At 32.5% G+C, this 25,061-nt stretch overlaps 1 protein-coding gene across 1 annotated transcript in view; it reads left to right on the top strand.

Annotated features, from left to right (window-relative positions):
- LOC143058129 (atrial natriuretic peptide receptor 1-like) overlaps window positions 1-12,297 on the top strand; it is a 32,025-nt gene extending 19,728 nt beyond the window's left edge. The window contains exons 12-23 of the mRNA XM_076231590.1: window positions 348-452; window positions 1,056-1,127; window positions 2,323-2,425; window positions 3,469-3,615; window positions 4,334-4,505; window positions 5,251-5,400; window positions 6,015-6,138; window positions 6,872-6,940; window positions 7,991-8,165; window positions 9,241-9,339; window positions 10,873-10,964; window positions 11,763-12,297. Of these exons, the coding sequence (XP_076087705.1) occupies window positions 348-452; window positions 1,056-1,127; window positions 2,323-2,425; window positions 3,469-3,615; window positions 4,334-4,505; window positions 5,251-5,400; window positions 6,015-6,138; window positions 6,872-6,940; window positions 7,991-8,165; window positions 9,241-9,339; window positions 10,873-10,964; window positions 11,763-12,062 (1,608 nt within the window). The 3' untranslated portion in view covers window positions 12,063-12,297. The remainder of the gene's footprint in view (window positions 1-347; window positions 453-1,055; window positions 1,128-2,322; window positions 2,426-3,468; window positions 3,616-4,333; window positions 4,506-5,250; window positions 5,401-6,014; window positions 6,139-6,871; window positions 6,941-7,990; window positions 8,166-9,240; window positions 9,340-10,872; window positions 10,965-11,762) is intronic.
- The last annotated feature ends 12,764 nt before the right edge of the window (window positions 12,298-25,061 follow it).

The following is a 25,061-nucleotide window of genomic DNA, read 5'->3' as shown; positions in this document are numbered from 1 at the left end:
GTTAAACATGTCAGCGGATTCCCTACCCTCCCCCTAACCTGGGACAGTGGTATAACAGTACAAGATAAACATGAACTATACAAATCAGTTGAAAAAGGCTTAAATCATCAGATGGACAAAAATGATTTGTTTGTATTTTGTACAATTGAAATTGAAATAACATTCAATCAAATGTTAATATAATACATATTAGTGTAACTACGCATGTCTATACTGTTTGCAGATGTCAATATAAACTACAATGCATGAACTAACGTGTATGCAAACAAAGCAAGCAAGCCACCAACCAAAATCTTATTCTACAAGTATTAGGAAACCGCACATAAACATGCGTTTTTCTGTTGTAGATCGGAGATTTGACTTGTCAAAATCTGGTTAAGTTCGTTGGTTTGTACCTCTTTGAAAAGAGTATTTACAGAGTCACTGAGTACTGCAGTAGAGGTAGTTTACAGGTATAACTATTTATAGCACACTCAGTAGCAAGCCATGTTGAATGTAATTTCAGACGGAACTCACAAATTACCTTAAGTATTCGTGGAATTAAATGTTTGATCAAATAAAAAATACACAATAACAAGATAACGAACCCGAATTAATGAACGTACAGTAAAATTCGTTTCAGTCGTCGTCTTTCATCGGTGACAATATAATGGAATGTGATACGACTGTCATACAAGTGAGAGGTTTAGCTATCTATAAAACCAGGTTCAATCCACCATTTTCTACATTTGAAAATGCCTGTACCAAGTCAGGAATATGACAGTTCTTGTTCATTCGTTTTTGTTGCGTTTTGTTATTTGATTTTGCCATGTGATTATGGACTTTCCGAATTGATTTTCCTCTGAGTTCAGTATTTTTGTAATTTTTCTTTTTCATATGTACGTACTTAAACATTTTAATTTCTTTAAAGTATTACAATGTTATGTTTCAATTATAAACCTATATCATAGCGTAATTAGCAAAGAGTTTGTTTAGGAAAAGTAAATTTCAAATCGATAGTACACTTAAACTTAAAAAAAAACCAATTACTATACTGAATAAACGTTTCTTTTTAGGATATAGTTCAAAATGACTCAATCAATCTAGACTGGGACTTCAAAGTTGCATTACTAACTGATCTGACTAATGTAAGTTTTCAAGGTCACTATCTACGAGATATATAAAATATCTAAAATATGATTTTTGGAGGGGTTCAATCATTATTGAAAGTGGAATAATGAAACAATGATTCGATTGTAGCAGCCAGTATGGTTCAATTGTGTCATAATAAGCTAAGAAAAATTGATGATGAATTATCCACTTGCAAGTGAATAATTCGACTTAACTGAATTCGTATTTATGTGACCTTCAATTTAACCCCTTCACTTTAGTTGGATAACGCATACATTGTGCGTGTTCGGTTACTTAATAAAAAAGAATGTCAACATTGAAAGTGAAACAAAGGTAAATCATTTGATTGACTGATTCGATACACAAAAAAAATCATTCTTATACAGGTTAAAAAGAATAAATAACATATGTTTTTAACCTATGATATGAAATTAAACAGACCTAGAAAAATCAGATTCCACGAGTTCGCTATCTATTTATATTTATAATTCGCTTACATGACTATCGGAGGTCTTTGAAGCAACTTGTTAGTTAATAAGATGGCGTCTATACTATAAAACACTCGAAACAAAGCTATATATAATTGATCCCATGCCATGTAAGTTGTTTATTTTAGGGGTTTTTTTTATAATTTGGATACATGTTTTCCATTGTTATAAATAAAATATGAGAATTTGAACCAAATCGGTAAATATGAATGTGACAGCTAGTGCCCCTTTTTGTACTTTCTTTCAGAATTTATAAACAAATTTAGTATATTATAGTTTCCATATGTTATAAGTTCAATCATTTGAAAACACATTTAAAAGGAAATACATTACTTTTAAATTGTTCTATCATGTGAAAACACTTTACAAAGGAATATTTTTCTTTTAAAATTTTAAATTCAGGCCATAAAAAAGAATAGGTTTGTTTGCCCAAACGCTACCTAACCAGAAAAAAGCTGCTTACTTAAATTCTTTTATTATCCTGATTTGAAGACGTTTTTTTTTATCAGATAGGCATGAAGACTAATAAACACCCGATACTTCAATTTCTCTTTTTGAAAAATTCATAATTAGCATATTATCATTCCCATACTTATATTTTCTATCATGTAAAATCTTTAAAAAAAATCCATTGTTGCTTTAATACTTGCATTACTATTATCGATTGAATTTTTTCACGTTTGAATTTCTGATATAGTTTAATATTATACTTTAAAAATTGCAGGGAATGGCGTTTCTTCACGATTCCCATTTTCTAATTCATGGTCGACTGAACAGCGAACGATGTGTGATAGACAGTCGATTTGTCCTTAAGATAACCGGATATGGTTTGAATTTCATTCGTGGTGAAGATCCATTAAAATCAGTCAAGAATGAACCAGGTCCTTTATGTGTATAAATGTCATTACTGAAAATTAAGAAGTTACTGCGATGTTTTTATTATTGCAAAAAATGCGACAGGGTTATAATTGCAATAATTTATACTCGCATTTTGACATCTTTTATATGAATTAAAAAAGATTTTTCTCAATATCGGAAAATTTAAATCGCATTTTAGTCTAAAATAAAAAGTCGCAATAATAAATGCACGCAATAATTTAAGAATTTACAGTTACTGTATTATAATTTTTACTAATTTGATTTAAATAGTCCGCCAATTTTATTTACACAAAAGTATCTACATGTGCAATGACAGCAATCATAAAAAAAGAGGTAGAAAACTTATTTTACGCAGTCACTTGGTCGCTATTTATCCGTCACAACTCGCCGTCAAAGATGTTAATGTCATACACGGGGCGTACATTTATATTTTTATTTTTTATATTTTTAAACTAAGTGTGTATAGACATATATATTCATTGTGAAGTGCTCCTTTGAAGTAGGGATTTCCTAATACAGATACAGATACAGGCAAATTTCGAAAGCAATGTTGCAAATAACATAAACGGTACCATTTTTTTCTGCACCAGATGCCCATTTCGACAACCAATGTCTCTTCGGTGATGATCGAAGTAAAAATATTTAAAATCCAAAGCTTATGAAAGAAACAGAGAGCTATGAACCACAAAAAAAGACAAAAAAGTTGTGACAAAGGAATCAGAGCTTTTTAGAGGGAGATACATGCCTTAATTTTAAGTATTTTAAAAGTAATTCGTGTGTGACGTCAATAATTCAAGTGTAAAAGATTTCGAAAAACCGTTAAGGATTTTTGTTTGCAATTATCTTATAACCATTATAATCAGAATGATAATCTTCATGTTATAAGATATATTTCTTTTGAATAATATTCCAACCAATCGATCAGTTCATATATTAAAAAGTTGATTCAACATTGTATTTTCATTGAGAGAAAACATATTTTCACTTGTAGAATATTTATGGTTTGCACCTGAAGTTTTAAGAGGGAAATGTAACGTTTCACAAGCAGCTGATGTTTATAGTTACTCCATTATCATGTTTGAGGTTCTCACACGTATGGCGCCTTTTGAACTGGATTTAGATTTATTGACAGTGAAAGGTAGTTGCTATCTACACAAAATCAAAGTAAAGTTATCTAAAACATACCCTTAGGGTGTCCATCTGCTACATCGCTTTTAACTATGCAATTCAAATGTAATCACCTAGAATAAGATTAATATAACTCCTTAAAGATTGGTTTCCGTTGATGTTATTTAATTACATTCATTTCTCTTTGTCGTCATGTTGGAAGGAAAATCGAAAAAGCTTTTCAAAAGTCGACAAACTTTTTTTCTTTTTATGTAATGTTTATTTATAATTAATTGCATGGCAGGTAATGCCAAGTATAGCCCATCGTTTTAAAATATCTAACATTTAACAAAAATAAATTTTAAAGCAACAAAATATTAAATTTTATATTAGTTCTGTTTTTAAAAAGAGTCTAAAGATAGCATGATGAATCAGTATCTGACAAATCACAATGCACCGTTTCGGAATCTAATGCTTTCTGGGTATTATTTTCAAAATTGTACACCAAAACGTCCTGATTGGTTAAAAGTGTTATAAACAATGGAAATTTAACCAATGACGTGACGTTATTTTGATTTTGGGGTACGTACAACGAAATTTTTCATAATTCTTTAGATTCTGAAACGGAGAATTATCACATTATTTGTAAATACCTGATTTTTTATGTAACATGTTTTCTTATTGGCAAAAAGGTTTTGTATCTCTCAGTTCTTAGACGTTTATTATATGACAACGTGACCATATTTTAGAGATTGTTAGTAAATTAAGAGACGATGGACTACAACAACCGTTCCGTCCAACGATGCCTGGTGACGTTGAAAAACCTGCCATAATTGAGCTGATGAAGGAGTGCTGGGGCGAAACTGTATCCGATAGACCAACCTTCAAGGCAATAAAGAAACAATTGAAGGCACTAACTGGGTATGTTTTATACATGTTTGTTTTTAATTGCTTTGATAATAAGGGTTCGGTATACTAATAGATGTTTAAAATTACTAGATAATTATGTCTTCTAAAAATGACTTCATTGTGATGTCACTAAAGATATGCAAAAGATACCATAGGAATAACGAAACTCCTAAGTCAAAGATGAACTGACAATGGCATCACAAAAAACTAAAACCGACCAAATGACAAACAATTGTTTACAAAAAGCAACATAGAAAATCAAACGTTAAGCCACACGAGCTCTACCAAAACAGAAATGATCAATTGAAATAAAATTGAGAAAGGAAATGGTGAATATGTCAAAGCGACAACCACCCGACCATAGAGCAAACAACAGCCGAAGGCAACCAATGGGTCTTCAATGTAGCGAGAATTCCCGCACCCGTAGGTGTCCTTCAGCTGGCCCCTAAAATATGCATAATAGTACAGTGATAATGGACGTCATACTAAACTCCGAATTATACACAAGAAACTAAAATTTAAAATCATACAAGACTAACAAAGGCCAGAGGCTCCTGACTTGGGACAGGCGCAAAATTGCGGCGGGGTTAAACATGTTTATGTTACAAAGGAGCAAAGACTGGCGTCCAGAATATGAACCATCACACAGTAGATTAAATTGTGTAAAAATGATATATCACACGAATGCTAATGCAGTTAGACTTTTTTCTGCATATTTGACTGCTTAACTAGTTTCATTATCTTTTCAATATTGTAGAATTTCCAGCAGCCATAACATATTAGATTCGCTTCTCAGACGTATGGAACAATATGCTAATAATCTTGAAGATTTGGTCAGTCAACGAACAGATGCATTGATTGAAGAAAAGAGAAAGTCAGAGGCATTATTAGATCAAGTTTTACCGAGGTTTGTATCCATTAAATTCGCCGTTTCTGCATACTGAGAAATATCTTCAAAAGCGTATACCGAGGCGTCGTGATTGGTTAAAAACGTCCTAAACAATTCAACCAATGACATGACGTTATTTTTATTTTGGTGTTTAGAACAATGAAAACAACCCATAATCCTTTAGATTTTGAAACAATCAATTAATACCGCAACTGTTTGTGTAGCCGATGCCTTTTAATTTTAGACGCCATTCTAAACTAATACGTTATTACATGATAGTGGATTTAATTTAATCCACACTATCTGATATGCTGTTTCTGTTCTCCTTTTAACGTATTATTATATTTGTTAGAAACAAACCGTTAAAATATAGGAGTGTGAAATATATCCTAATGAAATTGTTATTATCTTTCTTTGCCATAATAAGACGGACATTAAAAAGATCAACAAAATGTTATTTACTGATAACCAAGATCTTTGAAGTAAAAGTTTTGATTGATACTTTGTTTTTGGTCCCTTAATATTAGAAAACCCGTTATTAATACAAAAGGTTTTAAAGAATGAATGGTTAAATCTTGAGTGAAACAATAAAGTTTTTTACTGAATGAAGTTTTCCTCAATGTTGTTTTAAGGAGTGTAGCTACAAAGTTAAAAAATGGTCTTCCTGTGGACCCAGAAGCATACCAGTGTGTTACCATATACTTCAGTGATATTGTTGGATTTACAGGCATATCGGCTCAGAGTTCGGCTATAGAGGCAAGTAAAATGTAATATCACAAAAATACTAAACTTCGAGGAAAATTTTAACTGGAAAGTCCCTGATCAAATGCCAAAATCAATAGCTCAGACTTATTAAACGAATGGACAACAACTGTCATATTCTTGACTTGGTACAGGCATTTTGAAATGTAGAAAATTGTGAATTAAACCTGCTTTAATAGCTAAAAAAAACTCTCAATTGTATGACAGTCGCATAAAATTCGATTATATTAACAACGATGTGTGAACAAAACAAGCAGACATAATAGGTGTATTTGTCAAAAATAGGAGTATCAATGGATTTTTAATAATATTAATCACTGTTTTTATGTATTTTGAAAAAAAGAGAAAGTCCTGAAAACTGTTGATGCAATATCGATGTTGACATTGTATTTTGTACTGTATATCAGTTTTGGAAATTTGTACAGTCCTTTTATGTAGTGTTACCACACGTACTAGACCAAAATAAGTACTTGATATGTCAGTATCTTCAGTTATAACACCACTACGTGTTTTCACTGATAAAAACCCTTTCCACTGGTAAAAACCCGGAGATATGAAAACTCTATGGATATTATACAGGGAATATGTTATAAATTAAAGAAGAAAACAGAATTTTCATTTAAACTTCAAACAAAACCTTCCTCCTAAAGTTTCCATATCTGTCAATTCATAGATGAAAATATTCCCTTCAAAAATATTAACGTTATATGTATGTTTTCTTTGTCAGGTTGTTGATCTCTTGAATGATTTATATACAATGTTTGATTCCATCATAGACATATTTGAAGTGTATAAGGTATGTAAGAGTACAAGAAGGACGAAAGATACAAAAGGGACATTCAAACTCATAGATCAAAAATAAACTGAAAACGCCATGGCTAAAAACGAAAAAGACAAACGGACAAATTATAGTACACAAGAAACAACATAGAAAACTAAAGACTAAGCAACACAAACCCCCCAACCCAAAACTGGTATTGGTCTCAGTTGCTCCGGAAAGGTAAGCAGATCCTGCGCACATGTGATTCCCGTCTAGATTGTCATGTCATTACAAACCCAGTAAATAGTCTAATACGGTAGGTCACATGGGTAGATGAAGTTTCAAAACGAAATATCAAGGTCAAAACATTAAAAACATTGATGCTTCGAATCAGATTTAAAAACGTTAGTAAATCAACTTATGTCATAGGTGCTAAAACAATCTATTGTATAAAAAAAGATAACAGTAGTAAATCGTTTATAGAATCCGTTCACATGCACACAAAATGACTTTTTTTTACATGATTTCATTTTTTTTAATGTAAATTGCTGTCAGAAAACTCAATATTAATGCTGAAGATGTTTCGTGCAAGCGTGGGATCGCGTTAGATTTATTTAAGAATTGAATGCTTCTTTTTGTAACTTCATTTGGTGTAAAAGCGTTGACTGAAGTATATTTTGTATGAAGCGCGAAAGTTACAAAGAGAAGCATTCAATACTTATAATTACATTTTTTAACTAGGATCATGAAAACACGAATTTTATCATTTTTTTATTTAATTCACCTGTGCACTTTATTGTGGGACCTCGTGTTATCATGAATGAAAAGTTTCATTCAGTAATGCATTTCCTTAAGGAATAACACGTGATGTGCAGTTAGCCAATCAGAATAACGTATTATAGTGAAACATACATCTAATGTAATTATAATAGCTAAGAAATTAACTACCTCGAGTATAAAATATGACTCTTGTAGTCGATTACGATTTAAACTTTCAACTTTGTTATTGATTTTGTATTTCAAACCTTTTAACTCTGGTATCCTTGAAAAGTTTTACCGATTACAAATTAATCATTTATAATACAGGTTGAAACTATTGGTGATGCTTATATGGTAGTATCTGGCCTACCTACAAGGAATGGGAATGACCATGTCAAACAAATCGCTCAAATGTCACTAGCTATTCTCAAAGAAATTGGAAACTTCAAGATTCGTCACTTACCAGCCATTACTTTGGAAGCACGTATTGGGCTGCATTCAGGTATAATTTCATTTTTTTACTCGAGCTCCACTGATGAATCTTCTGTAGACAAAATGCGCGTCTGGCGCAAATACGATTTTTGTATCCTGATATCTATGATGAGTTTATATTTACAACCACTTGGCCGATGTCACTGCTAGTTGAGTTTTGATTCCCCGAGAGTATTACCAGTCAAGTAGTCAGCACTTCTGTGTTGACATGAGTTATCATTGATATGGTCATATTTATAGATTAACTGTTAACAAGGCTTTTCTATCTCAGTAATAAATTACCTTAGCTGCATTCGGCAAAACTTTTAGGAATTTTTAGTCCTCATTGCTATTCATCAACTTCATTCTTGTCTGGCCCTTAAAAAAATGATTCGAGTGTTACTGGTGAGTCTTTTGTCGACGAAATGCACGTCTGGCGCAAATACAAAATTTCAATCCTGGTATCTATGTTGAGTTTATTTATATTTCAACTTTATCACGATTGATAGATGATCATAACAATTTATCAATTGCATTATGCATGTACAAAATATGTTGTTTAGTATTTAAGTGGAAAGTAGTAGCAACATTTTATTCGACTATACATGCCAAAAACATGTCCATAAATTGACTAAATCAAAATTTGATATATTAATCATTGAAGCGTATATAAGACTAAATAGTCTGCTAGGAAAAGATGGAACATACAAATGTTACACCCAAAAGGCATAAATCGAAAATAACGGTTATCTTGGCCTACATTTATGTCATATAATTCGTCGTTTACACTAAATTGAAGAAAAATACATCTTTAATGGTGCTTGACATCAACATTTTTGACTGTCACGAAAGCAAACAATTGCGACGCATGTGGCCCTTTTCGATAATTGCAACTCTTCAACGTTTGTTAATATTTTTGATTACAGGATATTTTGACTTCGACCATTACTGAACTCTAAAAAAATATAAATATAGCATTCGTTTGTTGTTGTTATTAAGAAAACTGCACAAAAAAAAACATATTCAGTAATTTCTTACTATACTTGTTTCGGGGCCAGTCTGTGCAAGTGTTCTTGGAAACTTATCTTTTACTATACTTGTTTCAGGGCCAGTCTGTGCAGGTGTTGTTGGAAAAAAGATGCCACGTTATTGTCTGTTCGGAGATACTGTAAATACAGCATCCAGAATGGAATCACATGGACAAGGTAAGAATCCGAATGGAGTCACATGGACACGGTAAGAATCCGAATGGAGTCGCATGGACAAGGCAAGAATCCGAATGGAGTCACATGGACTAGGTGAGAATCCGAATTGAGTCATATGGACAAGGTAAGATACCGTATGGAGTCACATGGTAAGGTAAGAATCCGAATGGAGTCACATGGACAAGGTAAGATACCGAATGGAGTTACATGGACAAGGTAAGAATCCGAATGGAATCACCTGAACACGGTAATAATCCGAATGGAGTCACATGGACAAGGTAAGAATCCGAATGGAGTCACATGGACAAGGTAAGAATTCAAATGGAGTCTCATGGACAAGGTTAGATACCGAATGAAGTCACATTAACAAGGTAAGAATCCGAAAGGAATCACGTGAACACGGTAATAATCCGAATGGAGGTCAGAATCCGAATGGAGTTACATGGACAAGGTAAGAATATAAACTTAAATCACGTGGACAAGGTGAGAAAATCGAATAGAATCACGTGAACACGGTAAGAATCAGATTTGAGTCACATGGACAAGGTTAGAATCCGAATTGAGTCACATGGACAAGGTAAAAATCAGATTTGAGCCTCACGGATAAGGTAAGAGTCCAAATGGAGTCTCATGGACAAGGTAAAAATCCGATTGAAGTCTCATGGACAAGGTAAGAGTTTGAATGGAGTCACATGGGCAAGGTAACAGTCCGAATGGAGTCACATGGACAAGGTAAGAATTCAAATTGAGTCTCATGGGGAAGGTAAGAGTCCGTATGGAGTCTCATGGACAAGGTAAGAGTCCAAATGGAGTCACATAGACACGATAAGAATCCGAATGGAGTCATATGGACAAGGTAAGAATCAGAATGGGATCTCATGGACAACGTTAGAATCAGAATGTAGTCTCATGGACAACGTTAGAATCCGAATGGGATCTCATGGACAAGGTAAGAATCCGAATGGAGTCTCATGGACAACGTTAGAATCCGAATGGAGTCTCATGGACAAGGTGAGAAAATCAAATGGAATCATGTGAACAAAGTAAGAATCAGAATTGAGTCACATGAACAATGTAAAATCCGAATGTAATCACATGAGCAATCAGAGCCAATCACTATACTTGTATACATGTATCGAATATTTGTTAGATTTCTTTAGATAGATTTTCTAATTCAATATCAATAGAATAGAACAGAAAGGATATGGGGTATCTATCATCACACAAATACAGTATATGCCCGGCAAAAAAAAAAAAACAATCACGACGCTTTTGTGTGAACTTTTGAAAAAAATTACCCAGAATACATTAGATTCTGATAAAAAAAAACGGCGAAGTATTAAGCCTGTTGGCTATATAAGACATAAGAGATAAATTTTATAAGTGAGAACGATGGCTTTCTGTTGGTAAAAATAACTGGCCAAATCAAACTTTGAAATGAATATCATTGATATGGTCATAACAATAAACATGATCAAAGAGGTTTTAAATTTTCGGAGAACAATTGTTAATGTTTTATTTTCTTTCTTCCAGCTATGAAGATTCATGTTAGTCCACAATCAAAGTTGCTCTTAGATGGCTTCGGATTATTCAGTCTGGAATCAAGGGGAGTTGTTCAAATAAAGGTATTTAATAAAGATAATTAAGACATGCTACAATCATGAACTTTCTTAACTAATGGTGTTTTTTTCTTTGTCTTAAAGTCATGACAACTCAATAAGAAACTTTCCTAGAATTAAAGCAAATAGTACGGTGAAACCTTTTTAAACCGAACCTCTTCAGGAGTTAAGATTGTGTTCGGTTTTGGCCAATATTCGGTTTTATCAGGTTCACAACGCATACAAATTGATATGACAGTGCTTATGTTTTGTTTATACAGGTTTTCGATTTATGCAGGATTCGGTTTAGCCAGGTTTCACTGTACAACAAAAATCAAAATACTACTGATCATATTTGAGATTCGAGGCGAGTTCTTCAATATTTACTACACTATCATTGCATACAGTAAATAAACTCACCATAAAGAGCGGAAATACAACAAGAAAATTCCGCACCCGAAAGGCGTGCTTTAGCTGGTCCCTAGACAAAAATGTGAACTAGTTCAGTGATAATGACGTCATACTATAATTATACGGAAAAATATAAATGAACTACAATATAAAAAATCATACAAGACTAACAAAGGCCAGCGTCTCCTGATTTGGAATATGGGACCGGCGCAAAAATGCGGCAGGGTTTAACATGGTTTTTTTTTATATCTCAACCCTCCCCAATACCTTTAGCCAATGTAGAAAAACAAACACACAGCAAATCGCAAACGTATATGTCACAAACTTGTAGTTTTATTGACATTTATAATAAATATCATGAAGATGATAATAATATTTATAATAATGACAATAATGTGAATGTTAATTTTGAAGGGCAAAGGAGAGATGACAACGTATTGGTTGTTGGGGGAATCCCCTTCTGTGGATTTGACAATGCTAGAGAACGACGGCACATTAAGTGAACATGATATAATTTCACTACAAAACGGTGCTTTTCCCGCCACAAATATGATCTCGTATGAGACTGGTACTCCAATTAAATATATAAATAACTCAATCGGTAATTGTGATATATCAGTTAGAAATGAAACTGTATCAGCTGCAAGTAATATCTTTTTATCCGACATTGAGAACATTTCGACTAAAAGTTCGACCAAATTTGAAAACATTTGAAAACAATTGAAGCGGAAGGTGCTATTCAGTTTTTTAATGCTCACATTTCAATTTGGAGTGGAATGGAAACTTGACATCGACTACTGTGATATGTCTGAAGATCATGTTGAAAGAATAGTTGACAGTAACTAAAAACGGACAATTCATACGACTGAACAATTTTAAACCCACACAGGAGGTCAAATTACTTACTCTGACCTTTTATAGTTATATGATATAAAATCATCCATTTCGTGCTTCTCTTTATAACTTGGATTATACCTTTGTCAAACTGTTACATGTACTTATTATAATGATGTGTGAACTTTTGTGTGTAAATAATGATCATCAAAGGTACCAGGCTTGCGATTTGATACGCCGGGTGCGCGTTTCGTCTACATAACACTCATCAGTGACACTCAAATCATAATAGTTAGTAAGCAAAACTTTGAGGACGCAAAATTCCATAAAATTGTGCCAAATGCGGCTAATTAAGGTACGGTGACTTATAGTTGTTAATGTCTGTGTCATTTTGGTCTTTTGTGGATAGTTGTCTCATTGGCAATCATACCACATCTTCTTTTTTATATTTATGCCTGGTATAAGAAGATCCTTAGTAATTTGAATAATTCCTACTTTACAAACAGTTAATTTATAATTTTTTTTTATTATAAACCACCATATAATCGATATTCATGTCATCACTGAAATGCTGACTACTTGGTAGGTGTTGCTGTGTGACCATTTTTGTGTAAGTAAACCTATAATCATTGATAGAGCAGCTGTTGATACACTATATAAGATAACACTACATGGATGAAGTGAATGTAATAGGCAGACGTGCTTTTGATTAATCTTAAGGACATGAATGAACTAAATGATTGATTGATTGATTGATTGATTGATTGATTGATTGATTGATTGATTGATTGATTGATTGATTGATTGATTGGTTGATTGATTGATTGATTGATTGATTGATAATTGATTGATTGATGTGTAAAGCCACTTTCAACACTATTTAGTCATTTCGTGGCAGTCAGTTTTTATTGGCAGAGGGAGCAGGACTGGATTACACAGAGGGAACCATCCACCTTCGATAGAAATACTGAAAGTCTTAATTACTTTAGATTAGAGTCGAGTGCACCTGACTCGTGTGGGAATCGAACTCACAACCTCGGAATTCATAGGCTTTAAATACAGTAGTTTGTTTACCTTGTCCATTCGACAGCAGAGGTCCATTAAATTAAATTTATGATAACGATTGCATGGAATATTTATTGAAAATAAGATAATGTGGTATGCTTGCCATCAGAGACAAATGAAGAAGAAGACAACAACTAGGACTTTTACAATGAGCAAAACCAATAGCTCTTTCTAAGCTATAAAAGGCTACGATATAACAAATGAAAAACAATTCTAACGAGAACACTAACCCTAGAAATTTCCATATGTATTCTATTTTTAACAAATAGCTTATTTCAAAAATAGTTTGTTTTTAGGAAGTCGTAGATAGCAATGCATGAAGTAATCACCTATCTTTTTAGTAAATAACTGTCAAATATTAGAGAACACAATAAAAGATATGGATTTTCTATAAAAATTTCCGTATGTTCTGTAATTGAAAAAAACAAAACGGACGATACTCGTTAATCTTGAACCGAACGGTTCTTCAGTGCAAACAATACTGTACGTGTAATAGTATACAGATGCCATATTACAAAACATATTTTTAAAATATATATTTAAATGGCAAATGGGCCCTTTTTTGCTTGCTGTTCGGTGTGATCAAGCCTCCGTGTTGAAGACCGTACTTTGACCTATTATGGTTTACTTTTACAAATTGTAACTTGAATGAAATGTTGTCTCATTGACACTCATACCACATCTTTTTTATATCTATTGTCAGAAGTTTTATGTTTACACTAAAAATAAACTATTTGTAATCAGAATGTGTGTAATATTGAAATAAAATGTTGCCAAATTTATACAGTTTGCACAATGAAACACAATGTTATAGGTAGACAGTAAAATACAATTATGTTCTCCTTCACCATGATCGTACAAACTACTACAGTGAAACCTGGCTGAACCGAATCCTGCGTAAACCGAAAACCTGTCTAAAGCACCGTCATATCAAATTGTTTGCTTTGTGAACTTGAAAAAAACCAAACATCAGCCAAAACCGAACAAAATCTTAAGTCCCGAAGTGGTTCGGTTTAAACAGGTTTCACTGTAGTAGTGTACATTGAGATGAAAATGTGTATGATGTTATGCAGCAGCAATCAGATTTTGAATCATCCGAGACAGTATGACAGTACTTTGATTCCACAGTACTCATTATCACTCTTCACACAGGACTTACAACTACTTTTACAAATCAATATCCATTGAAAATAATTATCTGCAATACCATTTTGCATAATTATATAACAATCCAGCATGCCAAGCAGTAACAATTGGACGATGGTATTTTATGGTTAATGTATTTCTTGAGCAAACTTTAAAAAATATATACAGTGAAACCTGTTTAAACCGAACCTCTTCGGGACTTAAGATCGTGTTCGGTTTTGGCCGATGTTCGGTTTTATCAGGTTCACAACGTATACAATTTGATATGACGGTGCTTTAGAAAATGTTTGGTTTATACAGGTTTTCGGTTTACGCAGGATTCGGTTTAGCCAGGTTTCACTGTATATATAAAAATGTCAGTTGTTCTATGGTTCATTCTTACTTCAAACTGTTGTTTACACTATGTCTTACTCAATTCGCTTAAAACCAACAACTTTAAATTTAAAAAATAGCACCTGCTCTATCTCAAAAAGATTTTTACAGTGTAGTGTGCTACAAGTGCTAATATCAAAATTATAAATAAATCTAAAAAAACGATTTACACAAATTCTTTATTCTCACGTAAAATATTACCTAAAATTCGGGTCATATTTTCGAACCATCTTCTTTTGAATCGTCATTCATTAATAAAACTAGTAACTTTCAGCATACATTTATTTCATATTGCTATACTTTAAAGGAGTAGGTCCGGTAAGGACTGATTTTGGCCTCAAAGGAGTAGGTTCAGTAAGACCCTTTTTGGCCCCAAAATATAGCAGTTTTACAAAATTGTTAAAATGTAAACCTTTAGTTATTTATTGGACAGTAGAATGCTTCTGCTACATAAATATGGGCTGATTTTGACAATACAATGCACATATATCCGGTACTAGCACCATTAAGTCATGCTAAATTACTGAAATCCTCGTAATTCTAGCATTTTAGTTAAATTTTAGACGGTTTTCGAGTAAAACGAAAGTGGCCGCATTCGTGTTCATCCTTAATATTGAAATGTAAGTTGTATTTTATGATAATACATAACTTATATAAAGGTTGAGGATGAACACGGATGCGGCCACTTTCATTTTTACCAAAAACCATCTGAAAAGTGACATTTTTCGGCATATTAGGTAGATTTTTCATATTTGAGCTTGAATCGGATCGTTTTTAATGACTAAATCTGTTAAAATCTTTCACATAAACTAATTAATTCAAATAAAATAGACACTTAAGTGTTTAAAAAGTGGTCAAAATCTTTCGTCAGATGAACCTGAAATTTGAGGCCAAAATCGGTCCTTACCGGACCTACTCCTTTCAGGTTCATATGACGAAAGATTTTGACCACTTTTTAAACACTTAAGTGTCCATTTCATTTGAATCAATTAGTTTATGTGAAAGATTTTAACTGATTTAGTCATTATAAACGATCCGATTCAAGCTCTTATATGAATAATCTTCCAAATATGCCTAAAAATGTCACTTTTCAGATGGTTTTTGTCAAAAATGAAAGTGGCCGCATCCGTGTTCATCCTCAACCTTTATATATGTTATGTATTATTATAAAATACAACTTACATTTCAATATTAAGGATGAACACGAATGCGGCCACTTTCGTTTTACACGAAAACCGTCTTAAATTTAACTAAAATGCTAGAATTGTGAAGATTTCAGTAATTTAGCATGACTTTATGGTGCTAGTACCCGATATATGTGCATTGTTATGTCAAAAACAGCCCATATTTATGTAGCTTAAGCATTCTACTGTCCAATAAATAACAAAGTTTAAATTTTAACAACTTTGTAAAACTGCTATATTTTGGGGCCAAAAAGGGGTCTTACTGGACCTACTCCTTTACGATACAAACTAATCTGTGCTCTTAAGGGACGACTTCAAAAATTGTTTTTGTCAATTGACATCGATTTTATATATATATCCTTATTGGTCAATCAATTTTTCCCAAATTAAGTTAAGAAAGGGGATGTAAAAGGGGGGGGGGGTCATTGAAAAAACTATATGAATTAAGTTTTCTATCATACATTGAACTTTTAATGTCATCCCTAATGTTATAGATGTAAATCGATTTACAGCTAATTTTCTAATGCTAGTAGAGTAATGTTCCGGACCATATGAGTATATGGACCATACGCGTAGGGTCATGACCATATGCGTATACTCATATGGTCAGACCATATGTGTATGATCCGACCGTACGCGTATGGTCGGACCATATGAGTATAATAACTCGTTTGGTTATTAACGGGCCGGACCATGTGAGTATTTGGACCATATAGGTAAAAAAAAATACATTATAAAAGTTTCAATAATACAAAAACTGTATCTAAAAAAAGAATGATTGTTACATGACAATGTATTATTTTCATAATTCAAATACTACGTAAAAATTAAACATTGATGCCATAGTTAGTTTTTATCGCTAATTACATTCTTGCATGAAGGCTTGGGTGACATTTACTTTCACATGGTATCATAGATTTTTTGCATTTGCAAGTCTTGGTTGTGCACGATCCTTTTTATTTACACCTTTTGTTTGCGAGTGAAAAGCTAGCCTTTTTGTAGCTGCGTACAGTGATACCGAGGTCTTGGGCCATTCTGATATGTGTACGGTGTTTTAAGAAGCTCTAGATCTCAAATATCATAACATGATTGCAATATACCATATTCACAAGACAACTTAAATAAACTATGTTAGTTTCCAGTGACTTCTTGTGTAGCAGTTCATTAAGAAATTTTTGGAATTTATTTAAGTCGACATATTGCCATTCACTCGTAATAACAGATCGGTAATGACCATCGGTAATGACCATCGGTATAAAATGTGTTTATCATAGTTTTGACAAGTAAGTAAAATTAACTATGTGAAACTTCTAATTTTTATTTAGCTTATCTTTTTATTATAATATAATAATAAAATTACCTATATGATAGCGTCTTTTTAATGAACGGTCATACCATATGAAGACTTTAGAAGTATTAAAAGTAAACTGTATCAGATTGTTAATTACCCCGACCATACGCGTACGGTCGGACCATATGAGTATATACCCATATGGTCATGACCAGACGCGTATGGTCCAAATACTCATATGGTCCGGAACAGTAACACGTTGGCGGGCTTGCTTGCCTTGTTTGTAAAAAGGTTAAAACAATCGTTTAATATATACTTAAATTTGATTGAAAGTTATGCCAATTACAGTTGTCAATATATAACAAGGCAAGCAAGCTAACCAAAGTCTTACCCTGCATACAGTAGGAAATTAGATGTAACAATATTTGATATTTGGCATTACAACAAAAGTATGAGGGTCTGGATGGGAGTCCTTCATTTCTTCATTCTTTATATTTTATTCTCTATTCTTCATTAATTGCCATCTTTCTGTATCATTGACCTATTATTTCTTTTCTGTTAACTCATCCAGGTCCTCAAATATTGCACAACTTTGTAGTACACTGTTGTCCATCCCATACAACTGTAAAACTCCAGTGTTCACATACTATAATGGCGGAATTTTTAATTGCAACATTTAAACATACTCCGAAACTCTTTAATTCGCAAAACATAGATGACGGGGTCGAATAATGGATTAATCATGAACAATCCATTTACGAAAGTTAGTATATCTGGGCTAAAAACATCGGTAGTAACTGCAGAGATTAAATTCATGATAACCGGAAGTAGGCTGCTTACGATCATCACTGATATTATAATTCCGAGCGTGTACAGCGCAAACTTTGTGCGATCAATGTCGACAGGAACTGCACTTCTTTCAAGACTTCTCACTCGTTGATGTCTTCCGCCAATCGAGTTTTCAACTTGTTGGTTTCTGTTGTTGTTTTCAGCACCGATATGTTGCACACAGGTAAGACATTGAGATGAACTATTTGCGTGTCTGCTGGTCTGCTTTAGAGGAGAAATCATTTTCCTTAATCTTCGGACTACAAGAGCGTAAACAATTGAAATAATCGTAAATAATGTTAAATGAACAATCCCGAGGCTTAATTGGAATTTCCATAAATGGTCACCAAATAGGGACTTCATATCACAGCCATTATGGCTATTTTTATCTTCAAATAAAAGATGGATCAAAGAACAAAAAACACAAGTTATAAAAAAAGACGCAAGGCCTAGGAAGTCATAAACATTGCTCCATTTGTTGGCCTGTGTCCTTGGAAATGTTGCCAACAGCCGTTCAAAACAAATGAAGAGCACTTGTACTAAAGAAAACAATACTGTTATTGACGTCACAAGAGTACTTCCTGAACAAATGTACGGCACATGCGTGTCTTGCAATCTCAGCAGCAAATCTGTAATTAGGAATAGCGACGAAATGCTTGAAATAATGTTGCTGATGCTGAGGTACAATGTTAGGCGATGAAATCTATTTTGCTTTAGTTTCTTTGATTTTGAGAGAACATAAAGGGCAATGACATTCAATACGAATATTGCAGTACATACCGGTATTAAAATTATTGTGGCAATAAGAATCGGTTTAGAATCAAGCTCTGACGTGATGCTGACGTTCGTTGTATTCGAAGTCATTCTGTTTTGTTTATCATTTCTATTATTAATAGCTTTTTATCAACACTTTTTATATGAGATCAATATAAAAAAAGAAGATGCGGTATGATTGTCTAGGAGAAAACTATCCACAAGAGACCAAATGACTTAGATTTTAAAAACTATAGGTCACAGTTCGGCCTTCAACAATGAGAAAAGCCCAAACCCCATAATCAGCAGATCGATATAGGTCCATTTACCTGTCTAAAACGTATAGCATAGAAGAACATGGTGAATATGTATATGCTTCTCTGGTAGTTTTTTACCTTTCACTTTGATTGGAATTAGCTGCGAAGTTGTCGAACTATTCCATTCAATTCAACTTCCAACCATTCCGTTTAATTGAATGTCCAATTATTCCGTGCAATAAAATGTCCAACTATTCCGTTCAATTGAATGTCCAATTATTCCGTGCAATAAAATGTCCAACTATTCCGTTCAATTGAATGTCCAATTATTCCGTGCACTAAAATGTACAACTAGTTCGTTCAATTGAATATCCAATTATACCATGCAATAAAATGTCCAACTATTTCGTTCAAATGAAAGTCCAAGTATTTTGTTCAAATGAATGTCCAACTATTCTGTTCAACTGAATGTCCAACTATTTCGTTCAATTAAATGTCCAACTATTCCGTTCAAATGAATGTCTAACTATTCCGTTTAAATGAATGTCAAACTATTTCGTTCTTTTGATTGTCACACTATTCCTTTTCAATGGATTTTCCAACTGTTCCCTTCAATTAAATGTCCATCTGTTCCGTTAAATTAAGGTTCTGTAATTATCGTGACAAATCCATCACCCTAGAAACAGATTTATATATACATGTATGTAGAATGGTATAGTTAACACCATGGAAGACTATTTTAGAATTAAAGCTAGTTTCCTAATACATGCAGGGTAAGACTTTGGATCGCTTGCTTGGTTTGTTTTTATATTGACAATTATAATTGTGATAACTTTCATTAAAATATAAATATAATATATGCTTGTTTAATAATGCCTGTCTATATTGTTTGCAGAGGTCAATCTTAATTACAATTATTGTGCTAACGTTTATAATCTGTATTGCAAAATTACCCCCATAAGTGTCAAGTAACATAAACAAACAATTATAAATTTTAAATACAATAAAATACCGGCGTTTTACGTTTCCGCAAATTGGCATTACTTTTCAGGGGAAAAAAAAGAAGTTTCGGCAAACAAAAAGTCTACGTTTCCTGAAATAAATACCTTACTTTTCCGAAGATATAGTAACGATTCCGAAAAAAATAGATTATTACTTTCTCGAGAAAATAATTCAGGAGTACCTTGAATTTTGTTTCAAATGAAACCTTCAACAACTGATTGTAGCAGCATGACATTTTTGTAACAGTAGTATGCATTGCACATTCAAAGTCAATATGATCTACCTCGGGCTGGAGAGTTAATCTTCGGGTAGTGCACATATTTAAAAGCAGATCCCACATTAATTTTGATAAAAAGTGGAAGTAACGGAAAAACAAGGAAGGTTGTTACCATTTTACACCCATGTATCGAATAATTAACTGTGCCATCTATGAAAATATTAGTTATTTTATTACATAGACGATCATAGACATGACAAGTTTGTGAAACATAAAAATATAACGATACCGACATCATCATCTTTCACCTTTGGTGAAACTTTAAAAAAAAAAATTATATATCTAGTATATTGTAGATATAAGATTAGAACATTTTTTGTGTAAAAATATGAAAGAAATATTCTTTTTACATATATTCAAATATAAATAATTTACTACCAGGTAAATTTTCGGAAAAGTAATAAATACAATTTCTGGAAACGTATACTATAAGTTTCCGGAAACGTAGTATTGGAACTTTGAAAAATTAGCAAAAATTGGAAATTAGTTATAACTGAAACTTTAGATGATTGCAAAAAGGTTTAATTAGTTAAGTGCCAAAGTCGACGTTGTGTTTTCTTTTCTTGGTTGCACTACTTTTTGCAAATGCCAAGATTATGCTCAGCAATGAAAGCTTTATGAACTAATTTTTTTTTTTTTTTTTTTTTGTGGATAAGTTGCATCTTAAGATTTCTCAAAATCACTGAAATAGACTATAAATCCGATATGTAAAGATTACAAGAGAGGCAAAAGATACCAAAAGGACGTTCAAACTCACAATGCCTTGGCTAAAAAAGAAAATGATCTAGACAAACAACAAAACATAGAAAACTAAAGACTCAGCAACACAAAACCCGCCAAAAACCGGTGGTAATCTTATGTGCTTGTTTACATGGTTATTGGGGAAGAAAACCGTTTGCGCACTTTTTTGACCGAGTACCAGGATGTCCAACTACGAAGAAGGTAACCTGTCGAAAAAATATAAACTTCAGAGTCACAAGTCGGTACTATAAAAATTGTCTATTGGCGCTAAAGACTTGGACCTACTAATTGGTATCCTTGTCAGTTTTCTGATTTGAAAAAAAAATCATAATTTTAGTTATCGTACACACTTGCTCATTATTGAAGGCCGTATGGGGATTTCTGTGTCATTTGGTGACTTGTAGAAAGTTTTCTCATTAGCAATCATACCACATCTTACTTTCTATATTCAGTTATGCTGCATGTCAACAAGAGATACATAGTCATTTTACCAGTCATTCCAAAAAAATCCTCATTCAAACAAACATAAAAGACAAATATGTATTCATTGCAAATAGAAAAATGAAGATATTACCTTAAATGTTTATTCGATGATTTTTTTATCCTACCTGTACAAATTCCAATTACTGTTTGTTAATTCTAGTTTTAGATCTTTATTAAATTCAAGAAATAAATTGTTTAATCTAATCAATTAACAACTTAATTATTTATGTTAGTTAATTAATTTGACACTTATAATTGTTTGGTTCATAGTTTATTATCGCTGGTTTCTAAATGGCACATATAAAATTAATATGTCTGGTTCAAACAGGTTCAAACCTTCATTTCACGGCTTTGACTGTCAATCGCTAGTTTTCGACTGAAGTTATTTCTCTCAGTAGAAGACAGACAACGCGAAAAAAATAGCCTTTAAAACTACATGCTATAAAATTATAAAAATATAAGACAGGAGTTGAAGGGGCAAAATGTTTAATGGCATTGCAATGATAAAACAAGAGAATTCCGAATATCTGACAAAAAGTAAAAAAAGAAATTCAGCGAACATTCTAAACTGGACCCCTGTTGTGTTCACATATCGTTGCACTTCAGTGCAAAGCTTTAGATGGAATGGCGGAGCAGTTTACAAACATTCTTCATTCGTCACAACTCGGCCGATTCCGTACCTCAAAGTAGTAGAGTAGCGGAGTCACACGAGGATTGCCGATTGGAACATTCTTGATACAACCTGGTAGTATTTTACCCGCATTTTACCGGGACAAGGATGAAATATTTTGTCCTGCATTTTTTTTTAGCTGTAATCTCTGTCCTGCCTTTTTATTTTTCACTCTGTTCGGTCCTGCCTTTTTTTTTTTAGTTTATCCTGACTTTTTTTTACCTAAATTGTCGTCCTGACTTTTTTTTTTTGCAAGTGTCTCATCCTGCCTTTTTTTTTTACTCAAAACTCCTGTCCTGCCTATTTTTTTTTCAAATTTCATCCTAGCCCACCCCCCTAAAAATCAAATGGTAGCTCCCTAACGCATGAAGACAGATTTAATGTTAACGTCTTAAAAATTATGTAATAATAAACTTAGAAATTATATAAAAAATGCATTTATTCTTTATAAATAATTTTGTATTATCATTATAAGCGCATAAAATAATAATTCAATAACCATATTAATTAAAAATAAACACACGAGAAAGTGTCGATTTTACTAAATAATTTAGAAAATGTCTTCTACTTACAAAATGTCTTTAAGATCTCAAGTCTTACAAATGCCAAGGCTGAATGATACTTTTGCCTACATATTTATTGGTTTTTATGACATCTGAAATGTCTAAAATTTGTTACGAAAGGGTTGTATGTTACAGTTTGGTATTTCACACAATGCAATGTGTTGACTTACTTATTGTGAATTCATCATTTCATAATTTATTATTAAAAATTGAGAGCGTTCTCATACACATACATTATAAAAGAAACAAATTAGATAAGAATGTTAGATTTCTTAAACACGTAGAAGTGGGAGTATACAGTACTGGTCTCATTTTACAGTTATAACAGAAATTTATTAATCATTCTTAGGCCAAATAAAATAATATGTGTGTTTCCTATTACATCTTTGAAATAATAGGGTAGGTAGGGATTTTTTTTCATTTTACAATTTTATTTTTACATTGAGTTTATGGGAGAGAAATTCTGACTTTAACAGTGCTTATTGAAAAATAACAAAAAACCTTAAAGGTATGCTATAATATATGTTAGGTAGGGAAATAGGAAACACACATATTTTCTTATTTGATCTTATTTTTATACAGGAAAATTGTTTATCCACTATTTGAATGATAACTTTAACAACGCTGATGTAATTGAAATGTCATAATGACTGATCCAGATTAAAAGACTCTGCTGCTGACATGTCACATGACAGACAATGATAGACGATTGGTCACGTGTCTACAGGACGTACATTCATTGGCGGAATTAACTCACAGATTGATAGCGATTCAAACATGTCTCTGTCATGACCGTTGTTTTCCATTCGATCGTTTGATGTGTTTGAGCTTTCGATTTTGCCATTTGATTATTTGCTTTCCGTTTTGAATTTTCATCGCAGTTCAGTACTTTTTTTCTCTCAGTATAAAAAAAGATTTGTGTTAACTAACTATTTAAAAGACAGTTAACTTACTTAATAAGAAAATAAGATAATGTTTATATTGATTAATTCTGTTTCTTGTATAATTATAGTTCAGTGGCAAATATTTCATGAATTTTCAAGACGATGTAATTTTTTCAAGAAGAAATGAACTATTTAATGATAGATCTGAGACAATATATCAAAATGGCTTTATCCTGTAAAACCCATTCATGAGTATGATTAAGGTGCAACAGCTACAAGATATAAAAAAATGAAATGAAATATGATGTTCTTTTATTCAATCATTAATGAAAGTGAAAAAGTGAAACAATTAATTGCTATAAGCAGCCAGTTTTGTCTAAATAAACTGAGTAAAATCGCAGATGAATTATTCATTTTGATGATTTACTTTATTCTTTTTAACTTATAACATGAATCAAACGGACCCAGAAAAGTCCAATTGTATGAGGTCGATATCTTTTTTTATTTATTAATGTGGCCGTCGGGAGTCTTCGAGGTCATATCGATACCTATAAAGATGGAGTTAAGGCTTAAATTCACACAACATTTCGATGTATGTTATCCAGTCCATGCAGGAATCTGTTGTTTAGTGGTTGTCGTTTGTTGGTTGGGTTCACAAGTGTTTCTCGTTTCTAGTTTAATATATATATATAAGATCGTAGATTTACCAGCTTGTATTGTTTATACTAGTAATTTGGGTACATTTTATACAGCTGATCGATGTGTGAGACATGGCTCCGTGTTGAAGGCTGTACTTTGATCTTTTATGGTTTGCTCAATTACAAATTGTCACTTGGTTAGAGAGTTATCTAAATGGCACTCATACGACTTTTTCTTATATCTATTAATTATTATAATTTATGTATTGTAATTAGGATATACGTTTAAGTATGTTATATAAACCAAATTAGACAATATGAATCAGATCGCCGAACCTGAATTTAACAGCTATGAACGGATAAATCACTAATTCAATAATTAAAGAGAAAAAGCTGCAAACATGAGAAATTGTGAAATACAATGAAACCTAGCTAAACCGAATCCTACATATAAAAAACCGGAAACTTGTATAAACCAAACCTGTTATTAAGCACCGTCATATAAAATTGTATGCGTTGTGAACCAGATAAAACCGAAAATCTGCCATAACCGAACAAACTATTAGGTCCAGAAGAGGTTCAGTTTAAACAGGTTTCACTGTACATGTATATTTTACTAAAATATGTTGAAAATGTATTATACTTACAAAATGTAAACACGCTGAACTTTTGTTTCGCAAGTCTTAAACAAATGCCAGGGCTGAATGACACATAATGATTTAACG

Source organism: Mytilus galloprovincialis, chromosome 14 (assembly GCF_965363235.1).
Source record: "Mytilus galloprovincialis chromosome 14, xbMytGall1.hap1.1, whole genome shotgun sequence".
In the NCBI taxonomy this organism is placed as follows: domain Eukaryota; kingdom Metazoa; phylum Mollusca; class Bivalvia; order Mytilida; family Mytilidae; genus Mytilus; species Mytilus galloprovincialis.
The sequence above is the reverse complement of the archived record's forward strand: the minus strand, read 5'-3'. Positions and strand labels throughout refer to the sequence as shown.